Source organism: Zeugodacus cucurbitae, chromosome 5, assembly GCF_028554725.1.
Source record: "Zeugodacus cucurbitae isolate PBARC_wt_2022May chromosome 5, idZeuCucr1.2, whole genome shotgun sequence".
NCBI classification, from domain to species: domain Eukaryota; kingdom Metazoa; phylum Arthropoda; class Insecta; order Diptera; family Tephritidae; genus Zeugodacus; species Zeugodacus cucurbitae.
Window position 1 is genome coordinate 44943598 of NC_071670.1, and position 18110 is coordinate 44961707.

The following is an 18110-nucleotide window of genomic DNA, read 5'->3' on the forward strand; positions in this document are numbered from 1 at the left end:
TATTGGCAAACTAAATATTATTAACAGTTTTATTTATGTAATTCATCTTATATTCCACTGAGTACTTTTTCTAACTCTAATAGTTTAACGGTTATCATGTTGTATGTGTATATCTCAAATACTTTTCATACTTTTTAATTCAAATCTGTTTTTTTGATACGTTGGCATACAACACTGCAAAGACGAGAAAACGACGGAGCAAAAAGAAGTGGGAAAAATCAGTATTGGCAGAATTGTCAGCTGGTGGTGTATAGAAATAGTTGGATGAGCAAGTGGACTTGGGATTGTGTGAAATTGAGTAATTTATGGAAAATTTATTAACTACAACTTAATTAATTGAGGCTAAACATTCGCAGGAGCTTTAAAAGTTGTGCAAGAATACTTCGCGTGCTTTGGACACTACCTTACAAATGACAAAACTATAGAGGTACTATAATTTTCCAAAATTAGAACACTTGAGAAACGAATGATTGGAATTGAGGTGAATGTGTAAATAGTGGTGCTGGTGCTAATTCCCTGTGTGATTTCACAAGAAATAAATTGTGTGCATAGAACAACGCAATTAATTAGCGATTCAGCAAAAAAAAAAGAAACGAATATCAATTGTGCAAGTGAGTATTATAAAAGAGCAACGCTTTCAAACCTCCTACCACTTTATGTATCCGCTGAGTGCACTCGACGAATATGACCGTCAATGCTACGTCATAGCTGTAGGTGGGCAAGGAAACAAAAGGAAGGTTGCTAGCTTAACCCCTTATCGATTGAATTTGTAGTCATTCGTGTTGCATTCTTGTAAAAATTTGCTGCTTATTCCAAAGGAATGTTTTCTAAAAAAAAAAACTACTTTAACTTTTATGCTAACCTCAAAATAGCAGTGACGTTTTAAATTGTGGGAAATCTAATGGCATTTGCGCCTTTGTTGTGGCGCCTTGAATATGGCTTGTTAACAATGCCACGCAATGCTTCAACAATTATATTACGCATATTTTTGTTTCTAAAGTTGTAATTTATTTTCTTCTGCGCTAATAAATAACTTGACAAGCCAATGTGGTCCTCAATAGCCTATTACGCAGTTACTTTTATAATTAAGTATAAATATATAAAAAACAACAAATACGTATAAATACAAAATAAAAATTTCAAAAATATATACTACATTTACCTTATTAACAAACAAATCTTCCCTCATATTATAAATTTGTTCAGTTTTTCTTTTTCTCTCTTTGTTACATTTGTTATTCCAATCATTTGCGCTGCTCGTTCTTATATTTTTTTTTACATTTCGTTTTTGACATCTGTTTTCTATTTTATTATCATACGATTCGTATATTTCTCTCTGTAATCAGTTCGTTTCTTTTTTTGTTGTTTTCTTTGTTCTATGTTTTTACCATCTCCTTCTCAGCTTTATGTTAAATGCATATTCACATAGATATGTAAACACATAAGCAGCTCTGTTATAGTTGCGGAGAAAGGTTTAATTGTAGTTGAATTTTAGGTTTTTGATTTTGCTGAAAATTTATTTAGATTTGAATAAATATCATTCCTAAATATATAATATGAATATATTAAAAATATAATAGTAACATTAATTAAATATATTGTTATTTTATAATATAAAGTTAGGCAACCCTATTAAAACAGCTGCTCCAATGTTGATATGCTGCTCTGTTCTGTGCGCTCAGGCGCATTTCTCTTGTAACATTTCTGTTTACATTTGTTGCTAATGCTCACAGCAACACATACATGCGCACACAGTTGCAATTGCATTTCCCCATTTCCACCTCCAGCTGTTCTTTGGGTGCTATGTTTGGCATATGTAGCTTTTCGCTATATGTATACAGACCTGCTTGCATATATACATATGTATCTATTTACAAGTATTTGATTGTACGCTGTTGCTGTGCTCATTTTGAACTGTTCCATTACTTTTGTTTTTGTTTTTGTTTATTTTTTTACTTTTGCTCCTTACTTCTACTTTACAAGTTTGTCCTTGGTTATTTGCTTTTCCGTCATTTCCCCTGTTTCCAGCATAATATTGTTGTGGTTGTTGTTGTTTTTTGTTTGTTTTGTTTTTGCTTATATTATGCTTGGTTTTCATATACATAAGTATCAAAGGTATCGCATATGTAGATATGTAGTATATGTGTGTATTTATATACATAAATATATATATATATATATATATATGTATTGTTGTTGTGTATTGTATACAAAGTCATTGAAACCCTGTTGGAAAATACATTTTATTCGAGTTGGTGCTCCACGAACTTTTGTTGGAGATAAAGAAAGAAATAAAGAGAGATAAAGAAATGAGTTTATTCTATGTAGTCTGAAAATATAAAATCATCAGAATTAGATAAATTATCAGATAGGCATTAGACGTAATTAAAATTTTTAGAATATTTCAATTCATTTAAAAAGTCAGTTTAGTAATAGTTTAGACTAATTTTCAAACTTATTCAAGAATTAGATATTAATGCAGTTCAAAATATAATTCATAATTCAAATAAAATTATGATTATTCTCTTTTGAAGACCCTTTTGTACATTATTCTTAACGAAACTCGCTAAATTTTCATATAGAAACAATCGATCAAATCAAATATATTAGTTTAAGGCTCCAGATGCCATAGCTTCTATTTAATATATTGTTCTGCAATTTAGTTATAGTTTCAATATTCTTGTAAATAAATAAATAACTATGTGATATTAAATCCCTTCAAGCTTATCTTCCTTGAAAATATAAATTTTTTAATTTATCCCCAATTTACCTCTAATTTTCCCCATTGGGTATTTGCTACCATCCAAATTGTCGAAACATATCTATATAAAAACATCTGTATGTGCATATACAGACGTGTGTGTGTGTGTGTGTTCGTTCGCATGCATTCATATACACAAAATTACAGAAATATGGAGGTTTGGGCATACACAAAACGTTCACCGTTGCTCAGCACTGCATAGCAAAGTTCAGTTCAGTGTTTACTGTGCAACGCAAGCGAGTCGAGGTGAGTGCGAGATATACCGGAGTCAGTCAGTGGATCCAGTCTAGTTTGTGTGCGCTCGATTTTTAAGTATCCACAGAAATAAATAAATAAGTTGTTTTTTGACTCTCTGTGCTCGGCTGTGTTCTTTGCAGTGCGCTACAAAAAAAGAAAAAATAAAAACAAAGCACTAGAAATAAAAAAAATAAATAGAAAACAAAGCAAGAAGGTAAAGAAATACAAAAAATACAATAATATTATTGTACAACAGAAATCTGCGCTGAAATTGCATTTCAAATGGTCGAAAAATTAGATTTTTTTTTTTTGAAGATTTGTATTAATTTTTTGCTGACGTTTGCTTTGCTGCTGTTGTTTTGTATTTCATAAGTATGCAAGCAAGCGAGTGAACCAAATTGTGTGATTGAGCGTACTGTCTCATACATATCTTGTTTGTGCGTTTTTTCACGTAAATATAGACACACACACAGACATACTTATGCATAAGTACATAAGTCAATTTGATAATCAATCCACTTACCTCACACGCACACATGCACACACACACCTACTTGGCTGCTCATATTGACACATCTGATTATTGTTTTTATTTGTTTACGCATTTAAATCTTTGCATTATTTTTAAATGCATATTTCACACACATAGACAAATCTATAAAGAAATTTTCATTTTTGTTGTCTACTCGCATAAGTAGCTCTAATCTGTCATATGCTTGTAGTCACTTTATTTGTTGCTGTTGCTCCCTTTTATGGCAATTGTTTATGATTACATACGTACATACATGCACATTTATTTTAGGCCAGTGTCATCGTTATATTTGTCAGAATTGTTTAAATGCTTTGTGTCACAAGCAGCTGCAGTGAAAACAATAAAATACAATTAGAACTTAAATGGTAAAAAAACAAAATAAAAAAAAAAAATACAAAATCATCAACACAAGTGCAAAGCAAACAAACAGCAAAAATAAAGAAAACAAGAATCATAAAAGTAGCTTATTAAAAAAAAAACATACAAGTTGACCAACCCAACGATTATTAAGCAGATAACAAGGTTGCCAATATGCGACTGCGGGATTTTAAAGATAATTTTTCGTTTAGTTGCAATAATAATGGCTGCTAAATAGCTTATTTTTTTAAGGTTAGAAACCTTAATTACTCTATATTAATATATTTTCCATTAATATCTGGTGTTTTTCAATGAGAGAAAATAAAAAAAAAAAATATAAAAAAAAATTTTCAAAAAATCTCATTTCAAAAAATGAGAAAAATAATTGCAAAATATATATGGAGAATATATGTAGATGACTTTTAGTACTTAACAGGAACAGTGCTGTTTAGTCTCGTATCATTTTAAGATTTTTAAGATTTTTTTTTTTGCAAAAAATTAGTACAAAATATCTTATACATATATGCATTTATGAATGTATTTTGGGTAAATTTATCTATATATGGCAACCCTGCAAACTATTAAAACGCAAAGTAAAGTCAGATCGACCGATAATGGTTTTTTTATTTTGATTTTTCTATTTGGTTTTTATATTTCTGGGCAATGTGTGCTTATGCGCTTTGCTTTTGTTGTTTTTCTTTTTTGTTTTGCTTTTAATTTTTTTATATATAAATCTGTAAGATCAAATGCATACTAGTCGCGTTTTTTTTATATGTATGTATGTATGTATGTATATCTGTCAGCGGGAGGGCGTTTATGGGAGCTGGTAGAAGCCAATGGCACAATAATGTGTTAAGTGGTACAAAAAAAAATTAAGATAGCCAATAATTATAAAAATATGCATAAAAAATAATAAAACTTGTTACTGATGAAACTAGGAAATATATATTATTATTTATTTTTAATATAAAAATATTTTTTCATTTGTAAAACATTATCGTTGTTGTAGTAATTGCATAAAATAAAACTGAAAAGTTACGATATAGAGTACAGTGCAATGAGGCAGTATGAGCGCATACTGAACAGCTGAGTGTCAGTTAAAATGAAAATAAATAAAATAATTGTCTGAAATAAGAAAAATAAAAATTATTTTGATTAAAAAAACTAAATAATATAGTAATATAATAATTATAGCAATTATAAATAGATATGGCAAGAAAAGTATTTTAATTGAATATATGTCTTGAGACCGAATGCATTTATTTAATCACACTCCCCGCCCTCGTAGTTTCACATACATTTATATATATGTATGTATGGCACTACATATCCCATCGCATTGCGAGCGCCATCTCTTATTTTTATTTATTTGCTGGCGCAGCTTTTGTTGGCGCGTGGGCAGTTGCGTCCGACTATTCAACCGTACAAAACGTGCCTTATTTCATATTGCAATCGCAATCACAATTAAATAATTCAATTGCTTTTATGATGAATGTATGAAGTGTTCAACCACCACACAATCTTTATGATAATTTTTTTATTATTATAGTTAAGAAATTGTAATTAATATCAAAATCAGAGTTTTTTTTAATTTTTTATTCTTTTTATATATATATTTTTTTTTTAATTTTTTAAAATCATTTTTATTTTTTGGTATTTTTTTTTATTATTTTTTTATTTTGTTTTTTTTTTATATTTTTTTAATATTTTTTAAATTTCTTTTAAATATTTTTTATATATTTTTAGCATTTTTTTTTAATTTTTTTTTTTTTGTATTTTTTATATTTTCAAAATATTTTTAAAAATATTTTTTGTATTATTTTTATGTTTAAATATTTTTTTAATATGTTTAAAAATATTTTTTGCATAATTTTTTCGTTTAAATATTTTTATTATATTTTTTTTATAATATTTTCTTTTATTTTTTTTTTTGTATTTTGTTTTAATATATTTTTTTAAATTTTGTTTTCATTTATATTTTTTAATTTTGTTTCTTTATATTTTTTTAATTTTTTTATATATATTTTTTAATTTTTTTTATATATATTTTTTAATTTTTTTTATTTATTTAAATTTTTTTAATATTTTTTTAAATATTTTTTTTATATTTTTTTAAATATTTTTATTATATTTTTTTTATAATATTTTTTTTTTTATTTTTTCATATTTTTTTAAATTTTGTTTCTTTATATTTTTTAATTTTTTTTTTTATTTATTTAAATTTTTTTTATATTCTTTTAAATATTTTTTATATATTTTTTTTTTTTAAATATTTTTTTCATATTTTACATATTTACGCATATGTACATACACATATAAATATATTATCCATTTTCTTTTTGTATGCGTTTGTCTGATCTACTCTTCCTGCTTGCGCGTTGGTCAAATTGGTTCTTTGTTCGTTGCTCCTTTGCAATGCTTCGCAGTTAACTGCTCAACAAACAGTTTCTACAGCTCAGCTTAGCGACCATGTGTACCATATGTTTGTATGTGTGTCTGTACATTTATATGAATTTAAACTTTGTCTGTCTTTTATTATTATTTTGTATTTTTTATATATATATTTTGGTTCGCGCTTTCAGTTGCTCCTTTTGCATTTAGTAGTGTTGTTGTTACTTTTTATTTATCTGCGATCTTCTGTCAGCGGTGTATTGTGCATTGTTGTTGTAGCACTGTATGAAAATGGGTGAGTTCAATCACTTTGGCCCACTACGCTGTCGGAGGAACAGTGCCTCCGCAGACAAGTAAATACTTTGTTATTCGTAAAAGTGTGTAGACAAACACAAACACACATACATACACACATCCGTTCACATTTAGTTCTGTTTGTGCGCGCAGTCAAGTTGAATGCCCAGTGGCGTTGCACTCTGAGAACACAGCGCGTCTGACATATGTAGCTCTTTCCATAATTTTTGGATTTACTACACCTTTATTGACACACGATGGAGTTTTCATGATTAAATGTTATTAAGTGGAGCGCAACAGGAGTGTGTTTCAATTTGCAGTAAAATTTTTGATTTGGAAAAGGTTTAGTAAAAGTTATCGATTAATTTTGGAAATAATTTTATATCCAAATTAGTCGAGATAATTTATCGCACGTTCAAAAAGTATATTTCTTTTATCAAAAAATATCGATGTATCGATTAACGATTTTGAAAAATATCGATTAACGATATTTTTTCTATATTTGAACCTTTTGTTCTCTTATTCTTTTATTATCATATTAATTGAAAAATTGAATCGATTAATCTTTATTTTAAATTTATAGAAACAAAAACTATCATGGAGTGAATTTTTTAAAATATTTTTTTATATTTATATAGTTAAATAATCGATATACCATATTTATCAAAAAATCAGCTTTTGGTGAACCGGATTCATGACCATTTGTTGTGTTAGATGAGAGTAACAGCATATGAAGTTCAGTCTTTTTCAGTACTTTTTACCTAAAAATCAATATACTATGTAGAAATCGAATATGTGTATCGATATCATATTGGTCGATAATATAATACTTGATTAGGTTAACTAGTATTTGAAGATTAGTCTTCCAAACAAAGAGCGCTGTAATGAAAATAGGGAGTACGATTCATCGCTTAAACATTTTTGGGCTCGAAGTGGAGTAATCTAGAAGCTCTGTTGGCATTTCCGGGTTATCTATACTATACTATTATAAAGAGGAAAGATTTGTATGTATGTTTGTAATGAATAAACTCGAAAACTACTGTGCCGATTTCAAAAATTCTTTCACCATTGGAAAGCCACATTCACCCCGAGTACAATAGGCTATATTTATTGCTAGAATCTCAATTTTCTGTAAATAGTTTCCATGTGAGGGTATCAAATCACTCCGTGATGGCGAATCTTAATCTGAAACTAAAAATCGTCTTGCAAGTCATTCTCTTTCAAAACCTGCCAAGTACGCGCTTGAGAGTCGAGTACGGAGCGTCTGCAGCGGCTTGAAGAACAAAATGTTAGAAATATACAAGTTCGCACTAGCTCGTCGAACTCTGAGCGTTCCCAACGCCTTCATAATCAGAGAGAAAGACAACGGACACAACAGACTAGAGGTCGCAATCAAGTTTTAGCTAAAGTACATATACATATATGTATGGGAGAGTGTGAAAAGTGTGTAAAAACTTATAACTTTTGAAATGTTTGTTTAAGCCCGTGCGAAGCCGGAGTGGTCTGCTAGTCTACTAATAATTTACAAACAATTCTATAACTTCAAAGTGAAAGCATTCATAAATGTAATACATTTGAGAGTACTTATCGGAATATATCTAGGTATGAAGCCAATATTTATTTACAGACAATCATATGGATGTGTGATATTTTCTCAATGCAATTTCCCCGAAGTACGTGGTGCTTTTAACAAAATGACCGTTGTCATTGTAGATTTACTGAAAAGCACAAAAATAAATAAATTGCTAAGATTCTTATTTACACATGTCTACATGCAATATGAATATATATTTATGTATATACAAGTATTCTACATTACCATTTACTTATCTAAATGTGTATATAAGACTAGATATATATACCCGAATATTTCTGTTTATTTTAAATGACTTCATACTGCAGTGTATTTAACCGCATTATTACACATTCATAAATACCTGATGTCTTTATGCATAGCGTAGTGTAAACTCCGATTATAGTAATTACCTACTTACCTTTGTTGATTATTAACCACATTAGTTGAATGATAATACACACACTCACGCATACATATGTTAATTGTCATTCGAACAATTATCGTGATTCATTATATAAGCTTACCAACTCAATTACATTACAGCCGATGAGTGTTATTTGCTTAATCTTTTTAACTGCGCATTTCTATATTTAAAACAACAACAACAAATATGAAATGTTAATGAGCTAAACGTTCTTTGTTTGCTTTGTTATTTAGAAGTGTCTGAAATAAGTTAGCTAATCATTACTAGAAAGGTAATTAAATAACTTGCATAATATTACAACACAAGTTTCTTAATAGTTACTCTATCAGCTGACAACCACTTTACCTACCTACCTACTCTATGGTAGTCATCAGTTATGCAGTTTTATTTATAACCTCAATTTACTCATCTTATGGCGCAAGTAGTAGGTTGTATTAGCGTTTCGAAATACCCAATATTATTAATTATTCTCATTAGTATATATAACAATAAAACAGTATTACAAAAGAGGCGCTAAAAACTGGCTCCGTATGATATATGAGGTGTGTTCAAAAAATAACGGGAATTTTGGTTTTATTAATCATTCGTCTACATTAATGCCGTCGCCTTCAAAACACTCCAATATGACGAGTGTTCAAAAACTAACGGGAATTTTAGTTTTTGAAAAAAAAATATTTATTCATTCGTCTACATTAATGTCGTCGCCTCCAAAACAGTCCCCAATCGATATGAGGCACCTATGCCAGCGCTGCTTACAATCGTCAAAACGCTTCTTAAACTCGATTTTTGTAATAGCCTTTGGCTATTTCAGCAATTGCTCATGTGCTTGTAAACCGACGAACCTTTAAGGTGCTAGGGGTAATCAGAGACACGAAATAATTAGAATTTTCAGTATTTTTTATTTCCTATTAAATCATGTTACTTTACAAAAGTAATAATATTGTATTATTAAACAATGTTTTGACTTGAAGTCACGAAAATTTCAAAAAAAAATTGCAATTTCCAAATTTATAGCTGTTTGTGTTGACCCAGTTTCAAAAAAAGGTCCTTGCGGTGACAATCATAAGTCCTTGGAAATTCATCTAAAATCAATCGGATAGGAAAAAATTGTTTTATATTATAAATAGATAATCCTGGGTCGTACCGAAGCTTTTTTCTTTTTTTCAAAAATTTACAAAATGGCGGGCTCATGAATTTTTTTCTAGTTTTTCGGGAAAAATTCGACAGTTTCTAAGAAAAAATTTTTTAAGAAAAAAAACCTTCGATAAATTTCGGGATTATTATGAATTCTAAAACTGTATGAATTTCATTAAAATCTATTGAGCGGTTTTTCGAGTTACAGTTGTCACCAGTTCAAAAAATAGAGTTTTGAGAAAATCACATTTAAAGCTTCACGCTAGCGTTTTGAAGTGCCTGAGCGCTCTTTGTTATTTTGTAATTATCGGATCAACTTCAAATTTTCAGAGTATATTTTTTAAATATTATAATTAACGAAAATGCAAAAAGAAAAAAAAAGATTTTTTGAAAATCGGGATAGTCATGATAACCCTTTAAACTATACAAAAATCACGTACTTATCAGTACATGCATATGTGCTTCATTACAATTGTTATTGCATTCGCTATCTTCCAAGTGATATTCACTCAAATGTGTCTATATTTATGTAAATTTATGTTTGTTGGCTTTCATTTTGCGTTTTTTTTTTTTTTGGTTTTTCAGACCACAGTTTTAGTTATCCATTTGCATTGTGATATTCTTAGACACGGTGTCACCGCGTGATTCACGTTGGCCAACAACAACGAAAACAACGTCAAATATGTTTTTACTGCAACCACAACACGTGTAGTTTTATATTGAGAATACTCGCTTACATACATACATACTTATATGTTCGAAAAACTAAAATTTTCAATTATCAGTAATTTTCCACAAAAAAAAACATGTGTGTAAGAATTTTTAAAATCAAGCGAAAGAAAATCCAATAACTCTATTATTATTAGAATTTTTAATTTTTTTAATACATATATTCCATATTTTCTGCCTTATAGAAGAAGAATAAATAAAATTGTTTTTGTAATTTTTTTTTAGTTAATGTATTAGACCAATTTCTATGCAAGTAACGTAAATAACAGTTTTTGTTTACAAATAACTCCATTTTATCCATCAACCAAGCATCAGCGCCTATAAGTATGCTTCAAATTTTATGTTTTAGCGCTCTCTCCTTTCCTACCGATACAGTTAACTGATGCTTTTGACTGTGTAGCTTACAAAGTCAATCTGCTCGTTGTGTATACATACCTTTGCTATATACATATGTATTTGTATGATTGCTTTAGCGCTGCATTTTATGTACACTCATATATATATATATATATATATATATATATATATATATATACAAATGTATGTGTAAAATTTGAATGCTGCAGAGTTGGCCTCGTTGTAACCGCGTTGTTGTTATTGCTGCTGGCCTCATTTGCTTTTGACCCCATTTTCGAATGTTTAGCGCGTGCGTGTGCGTGTGTGTGTGTGTGCGTACTCAATATTCATTTTGTTTGAAAAAATAAATATTTATTTATACAAAAATCTGCGTTATGATTTTTAGAAATAAATTATTTATTTATAAATTTTACTCTGAATCCATACGAGATAACTTCAGTTTGTGGCGGCCTTGAATACTGTAGAAGACTATTTAGCCTAATTAGTATAATTCTAATTCTGTAATTAATTATAATTTTTTAACAAGCCTTTTTTAGAATTTCGAAAGCAAATATTTCGATTTTGGAGGAATATACTTATGACTTGAATCTCCCGAAAAAATAGTTTTTTTTGAATACCCAGAAAAACAGTTGATTTTGTTGCTTAGTATTAATCCTGAATTTCTTTCAAAGCAACGCTTTTAAAAACGATTTCATTTACTTTAGAAAATATCTAATAAATTCCGCAACAGCACTGAACTTAGGTACTTAAACGTGCCACACTTCAGGGCTTCTCCGGTTTACCATTACTCCATTTCTCACCAATTCCAAATAAAAGTCATTGTACTACTTGTATCTATTTATTTTAGAATCTCTTCTCTTTGTTATAAACTAGATGAGAATTACAAAATTTGCTTCATACAGAATGGAATTGCGCCGTTAATTATGCTTTCAAAATACTATCTAAATATATTGCTAATAGCCTTTTCGCACAGCCAAATAAATTGCTCAATTAAAATTTTAATTGAGAAATCAGTTTTTGCCCTTCACACTGCCGGCTACTCAATAATCGAACAGCTGTTATACATTTTTGTTTTAGCTTTTCATAAGAAGTCGGTAATTTTCAACAGCTGATTGCTATTTTCTCAATAAGCACAGCCATTATATCCAACAGCGACTAGATGTCGAGTAGTATTACTTACAAATACGTTCTTTGTCGCAGAGTTGCATTTCATTTGTTACTTGATCGAAATTCGATTAAAAATTAATGTAGAAAAATTTAATTTTTATTTTGTATGGTAAATCGATCTAAACCAGCGCTTTAATCAAGCAAAGGCCGGTTAATTGATCAATTAGCTCGTGTGCGAAAAGGCTATAATGAAACATAAAGTCGTACAGATCGGTCTTTAATATTTAATATCCATCTTTAATACAACACATTTCCATTTAAAACTGGAATATATTTTACCCGTATGCCTCCTTTCCCTTCCTCACTGTATATTGTTTGTTGAATATTTTCGAAATTTCTCTTGACAAACGTTTAGCATTTGGTTTTTTGCTTCAATAAGTCAACGTTTCCATTCATTTGTTTCATTGCAGTTTCAACAACAAACAGATCAGCAAACTAAATCCAACAACAACGGCAGGGTTTAACTGAGGCACGTGCTGAGAAATCGGTTGCTGTAGCTGTTGTTTTGTGTCGGGATCACCAACTCATTGCACCGATTTCTCAACTACAACGGAGGCGGCAGCGACAGCGGCATAGATACTTTCAAGCGTTCGTCAACAACACACACAATCCGAAGCCGAACACAATAACGGCTGGTCCAGCGCACACTTCTTGGCTGCATACATTTGCAGAGCGCTTGTTTGCGTGTACAAGGCTAGGCGTCCTTGACATTTGCTGCAGACGGTGACGGTTGAAACTAAATTGAAGTTGTTGTAAGATGTCCTCACCCAGCGCTGGTAAGCGACGCATGGACAATGACGTCATCAAGCTAATTGAATCCAAACACGAAGTGACCATTTTGGGTGGCCTCAATGAGTTTCATGTGAAATTCTTCGGACCACATGGCACCCCATATGAGGGTGGCGTATGGAAGGTGCGCGTCTACCTGCCCGACAATTATCCCTTCAAATCGCCAAGCATAGGGTTCGTGAATAAAATCTACCATCCGAATATCGACGAATCGTCCGGCACTGTGTGCCTGGACGTGATCAATCAGGCTTGGACAGCACTCTATGATCTCTCAAATATATTCGAATCATTTCTACCACAATTGCTGACATATCCGAATCCGGTTGATCCGCTGAATCGTGACGCAGCGGCGTTGTACTTGCACGAACCGGAGGAGTACCATCGCAAAGTGGCCGACTATGTGCAACGCTATGCCACCGAGGAGGCGTTGCGTGCGGCGCAACAGGAGCGTGAGAGCAGTGACAGTGAGTCGAGCATGTCGGATTATAGTGAAGACGAGGCCCGTGATATGGAATTATAATATCGGTTTATGGTTAAGCTAATTATATGAATTTGAATTAACATTTATAAAAAAAAAAACAGAAATACAAATACAAGAAAGCAAAAAATAAGAAACAAGAAAACAAAAAAAAACAAAAAACATATACACGCTCACTCACGCGTACTACCTACTACGTAAACTGAAAACATACATACATACACGTACATGCATACTACAATCCTACCTAGAGCAACTAAAATAAATGCAGCAAGCGTAAAGAACACAAAATATACATATACATACTTACATAGAGAATGGATTATGGTAATGCAAGAAAGAAGTTTTGGCAACACGAAAACCGTTAAATGCGATGTTGTAGTGTATTTGTGTGCGAGCATACACATACATATAGATACATATAACTAGGAAGAATTCAGTTTGCTGTGCTGCATACCAACAATAATAATAATAACAATAACAACAACAACAGAAGCCGCAGTAAAGAAATCCAAAACTTGCACATACAACAACAACAACACAAACACGAGCAGCACGAGCAAGTGCCAGCAAAGAGAAGAAGGCCAATGTCAATGTCAAAACGAATGGCTAAGTGGCTGCGTAGTTGCTTGGTGGGCAGTGTGTAGCAGCAACAACAACAACAACAAATACTAGCTGCGAAATAACAAAATTCAATTTAACTCCAAGTGTCGGCAAACATAGCAGAAATGCAGCGCATGATCCTTGCTTTGGATGGCCAACAAAAGCAAACACATAACTGCGTGGAACAACAATAAAAACAACAGCAATAGCAAGGCAACACGACAGAGTCCACAGATGGTTGCTACTGGTAGTCAGCAGCAAGCGTATATGGTATGCAGTCAACTGTCGAACAACAGCAGCAGCAACAATAACAACAGCAAATAGCAGTGTACAACAACAACAACAACACTTCAACTAACTACCCACATATACTACAATGCATACAACAATCATCACAATCACCACATACGCACACAAAGAAGGAAATATGTCTATGTTTTTTTTATGTAAAATTTTGAATTCGATTCAATTGTTGTAAATTTAAGCACATTTGGAATATTGGCAAATTTTATAATTTTAAGCTCTGATCATTTGTAACAAACTCGTTGTAAGTCGCCATTCAAAACATTCATATTAATGATTTTAATTTGTTTTTCTTATTATTTTTTATTATTTTGTTTTTGTAATCTAACTAGTATATATTTTTGCATATTTGTTTTGGTGAGTGTTTGCAACAAAGCAACAAAAAAGAGTAAACAACAAAAATATAAAGAAAAAAATGAAACCAAACAGATGCATACAATTATTCTAAGTCTTTTGAAATAGATAAAAACGAAAATTAAACAAAATTAAAATTAATTGTTTTGTGTTGTTATTTTTGTGCAAAGCTGTGGAGGACTTGCACAAGCGCCAAGTTGTAGCTTGAAATTTTAGTAAAAACTTGACTTTCCTGGAAAGTTAATTTAAATATAATTTTTAATTTTTTTTTTAATAATTTGTTTTACATTTTTTTTAAATAATTTGTTTTAAATTATTTTTTAATAATTTGTTTAAAATTTTTTTTAATAATTTGTTTTAAATTTTTTTTTTAATAATTTGTTTCAATATTTAAAAAATATTTTTAATATTTCATATTTTTATAAATTTTTTAATTTATTCTAATATTTTTTAATTTTTATTTTTTTTAGTAATTTATTCACTAAATTTTAAATGCCCGAAAATCGTAAATTTTCCATGTTAGATTTTATTGCCACCCTAATGCGCCTAAAAATATGCTACGAAAAATTTGGACAAGACTTTCATTTCTTGTTTTTCACTTTCATTACTGTATAATGCGGCTTTTGAATCACGTTTAAAAAATGCGCTTTCATCCTATGGACTGCAAGAAGTATACTTCTAATTCTCAAAGTAGTAGTCACAGCAACAAAGTGACGGCAAAGAAAAAGAAAAGTGCAGATTAAAGAAAATTACTTTAATTAAATAAAATAATTTAAATTAAATTTATTTAAATAAAATAATAAACAACAACAAAAATTAATTTAATGAATGCAATTAATTTATTTAATTATGTAAATTATGTAGTTTCCGGCAGAAAATTCCTTAACCGCATTTTTATTTGTTTTTGTTTTTATTTTTTTAGTTTTTTTTTAACCAAAAAACTGAAAATCGCAATTAGGACGCCGAAGATGCAATGAATATGCATAAGTTAAATTTTTTTGTGTTAGTAATTGATAAAGAGCTTACTGGAGTGAGGTATAATTTTAGGCGCATAAGTTTCATTATTTGAAACTTTTGATATGTTTGATAACTAAAAGATCAAAACCTAAATGTTAACAATTATATTATAAAATTTCCGCTATTGTTAGAATATGATTCTGATTCGTATTTATTATTTACTTTTTTTATTTTATTTACTCACGTACACATACGCAGCCACACCCACCAAACAACGAATTAATAAATTCAATTTTATTTAAAATATCTGCTGCTTAATATCGAACATCTTCACTTTATATGATATTATTTTTATTTTTTTATTGTAATTTTTTTTATATTTTATTTATTAATTTTGATACTTTTAATTTTGTTTTTTGGAAAATTTTATTTTTTATTTTTTTTAATGTTATTAATTTTAAGTATATTTTTGAAAAAAATATTTTAATTTAATTTTTTATTTCTAATTAATATTTTTTAAATATTATTTTTAATTTTATTTTTTTATTTATTTTATTTTTTAATTATTTTATTTGTTTTTTAATTTTATTATTTTTGATTTGATGAATTTCTATTTATTTTAAAGTGATTAATTTTAATTCTATTTTTTTAAATTTTATTTTTAATTTATTTTATTTTATTACTTTTGATTAATATTTTTTAATTATTATTATAATTTTGTTTTTTGAAAAATTTATTTTATTTCTAATTTTTATTTTTTAATTTTATTATTTTCAATTAATATTCTTTAATTATTATTATTTTTATTTTTTTTTAATTTATTTTATTTTTCAAATTATTTTTATTTTATTAATTTTAATTTTGTTTTTTGCAAAATTTATTTTATTTTTTAATTTTTTTATTTTTAATTAATATTTTTTAATTATTATTATTTGTCTTTTTTTATTTATTTTATTATTAAAATTTTTATTTTATTAATTTTAATGTTTTTTTTGTTTTAATTTTGTTTTTTGAGTTATATTTTTTTGTTAATTTTTTTTTTATTTCATTATTTGTAACTAATGTTTTTTAATTTTTATTATTTCTAATAATAAATAATAATTTTCTAATAATAATAAATAATAATTCTAATAAATTTTTTCAATTATTATTATTATTATTTTTTTATTGTTTTATTTGTTTTTTAATTTTTTATTTTATTATTTTTGAATAATATTTTTTAATTATTATTATTTTTATTTTGTTTTCTGAAAATTCTATTTTTTTATTTTATTTTTAAATATTATTATTTTGATTTATTTTATTTTTGAAATTATTTTTATTTTATTAATTTTAATTTTGTTTTTTGAAAAATTTATTTTATTTTAAATTTTTTTTTATTTTATTTTTTATTTTTTAATTTTTTTTATTTTTAATTAATATTTTTATTTTTTTATTTATTTTATTATTAAAATTTGTATTTTTATTTTATTACTTTTAATTTTGTTTTTTTTTTTAAGTTATATTTTATTGTTAATTTTTTTTATTTCATTATTTTTAACTAATGTTTTTTTAATTTTAATTATTTTTTTCAATTATTATAATTTTTTATTTATTAATTTAACATTGCTAACATATCCACAACAAACACCGCAATAATATTGATGATATATCTCTTCTTAACAAAGTGAAAAGCAAATCAAAACAACAACAAATACAAATGGCCTCAAATGGGACAACACTTGATTAAAACAAATCTATGAGTGTGTGTATATCACGCTCATGCGACTTAATATTAGAATTTTATTAATAACAATAATATTATTACATACTTACATATATAAATATAATTATTATAATTTAATTTAATTAACACTATTATATTGTGGTTTAAACATACACAGTTATAGATATTTGTAAGCTTAAGAAAAAACTTAAAAACGGAAAAGAAAATAATTTTAAAATATAAAAATAAAAAAAATTTTATTTTTAATTAAGTAAAGTATAAAAAAAATATAAAAGTGTAAACAATAAAATTATTAATAATTTACATAATAATTAATAATAATAATGTAAGCAAGTTATTTACAGTTAGTAGCGCCGACAAATTGTTTAAACGGCATATTTCAATTGCAGTAAAATAGAAATAGCAGAGCAAGTGACAAGTGCGACAGAAAACGTTTTCAAATTAGCAATTATATTTGAATTTGAATTTTATTAATAATACATTGTACTAAGAGTATTGCGTGTATTACAAATGCAGCCAATCAACAACAAATTACAACAACAAAGATAAAAATAGTAAACCTACAACAACAACACAATACAATAATACACAAACACAAAGAAAAACCGAATTAAATTTACAAACAAAAAATAAAATAAAAAACAACAACATGATAATGTTACATGAATACAAAGAACAAATGTAATAAAGCAGCAACAAATAATATATATTTAGATGTTAGCTAACAGTTTTAGCAATTATATTTAATAAAAGTAACAAGATAATAATGAGCAACACACACACACACACACATACAAACAAGAGAATAAGTGCAGACAAACAAATATAACAAAAAAAACAGAAGACAAAATAGCAAACATAATAAAATATTTAATTACAATAAATGCTCTAATGATAATAAGAAATTAATTAAAAATATAAGAACAAAAACAAAAACAACT

The 18110-nt window shown here is 27.9% G+C and overlaps 1 protein-coding gene across 6 annotated transcripts; it reads left to right on the forward strand.

Annotated features, from left to right (window-relative positions):
* Window positions 1-186: 186 nt before the first annotated feature.
* Window positions 187-13390, forward strand: LOC105213731 (ubiquitin-conjugating enzyme E2 H). 6 transcript variants are annotated; one of them, XM_011186773.3, is made up of 3 exons: window positions 193-298; window positions 357-611; window positions 12370-13390. In XM_011186773.3, exon 3 carries the CDS (start codon window positions 12717-12719, stop codon window positions 13266-13268), a length of 552 nt encoding a protein of 183 aa, XP_011185075.1. In that variant the 5' UTR covers window positions 193-298; window positions 357-611; window positions 12370-12716; the 3' UTR covers window positions 13269-13390. The 6 variants fall into 6 exon arrangements, with proteins under 6 accessions (XP_054086549.1, XP_011185075.1, XP_011185076.1 ...); XM_011186774.3 differs by having other exon boundaries at window positions 357-427; XM_054230574.1 differs by lacking the exon at window positions 357-611 and having other exon boundaries at window positions 187-298.
* The last annotated feature ends 4720 nt before the right edge of the window (window positions 13391-18110 follow it).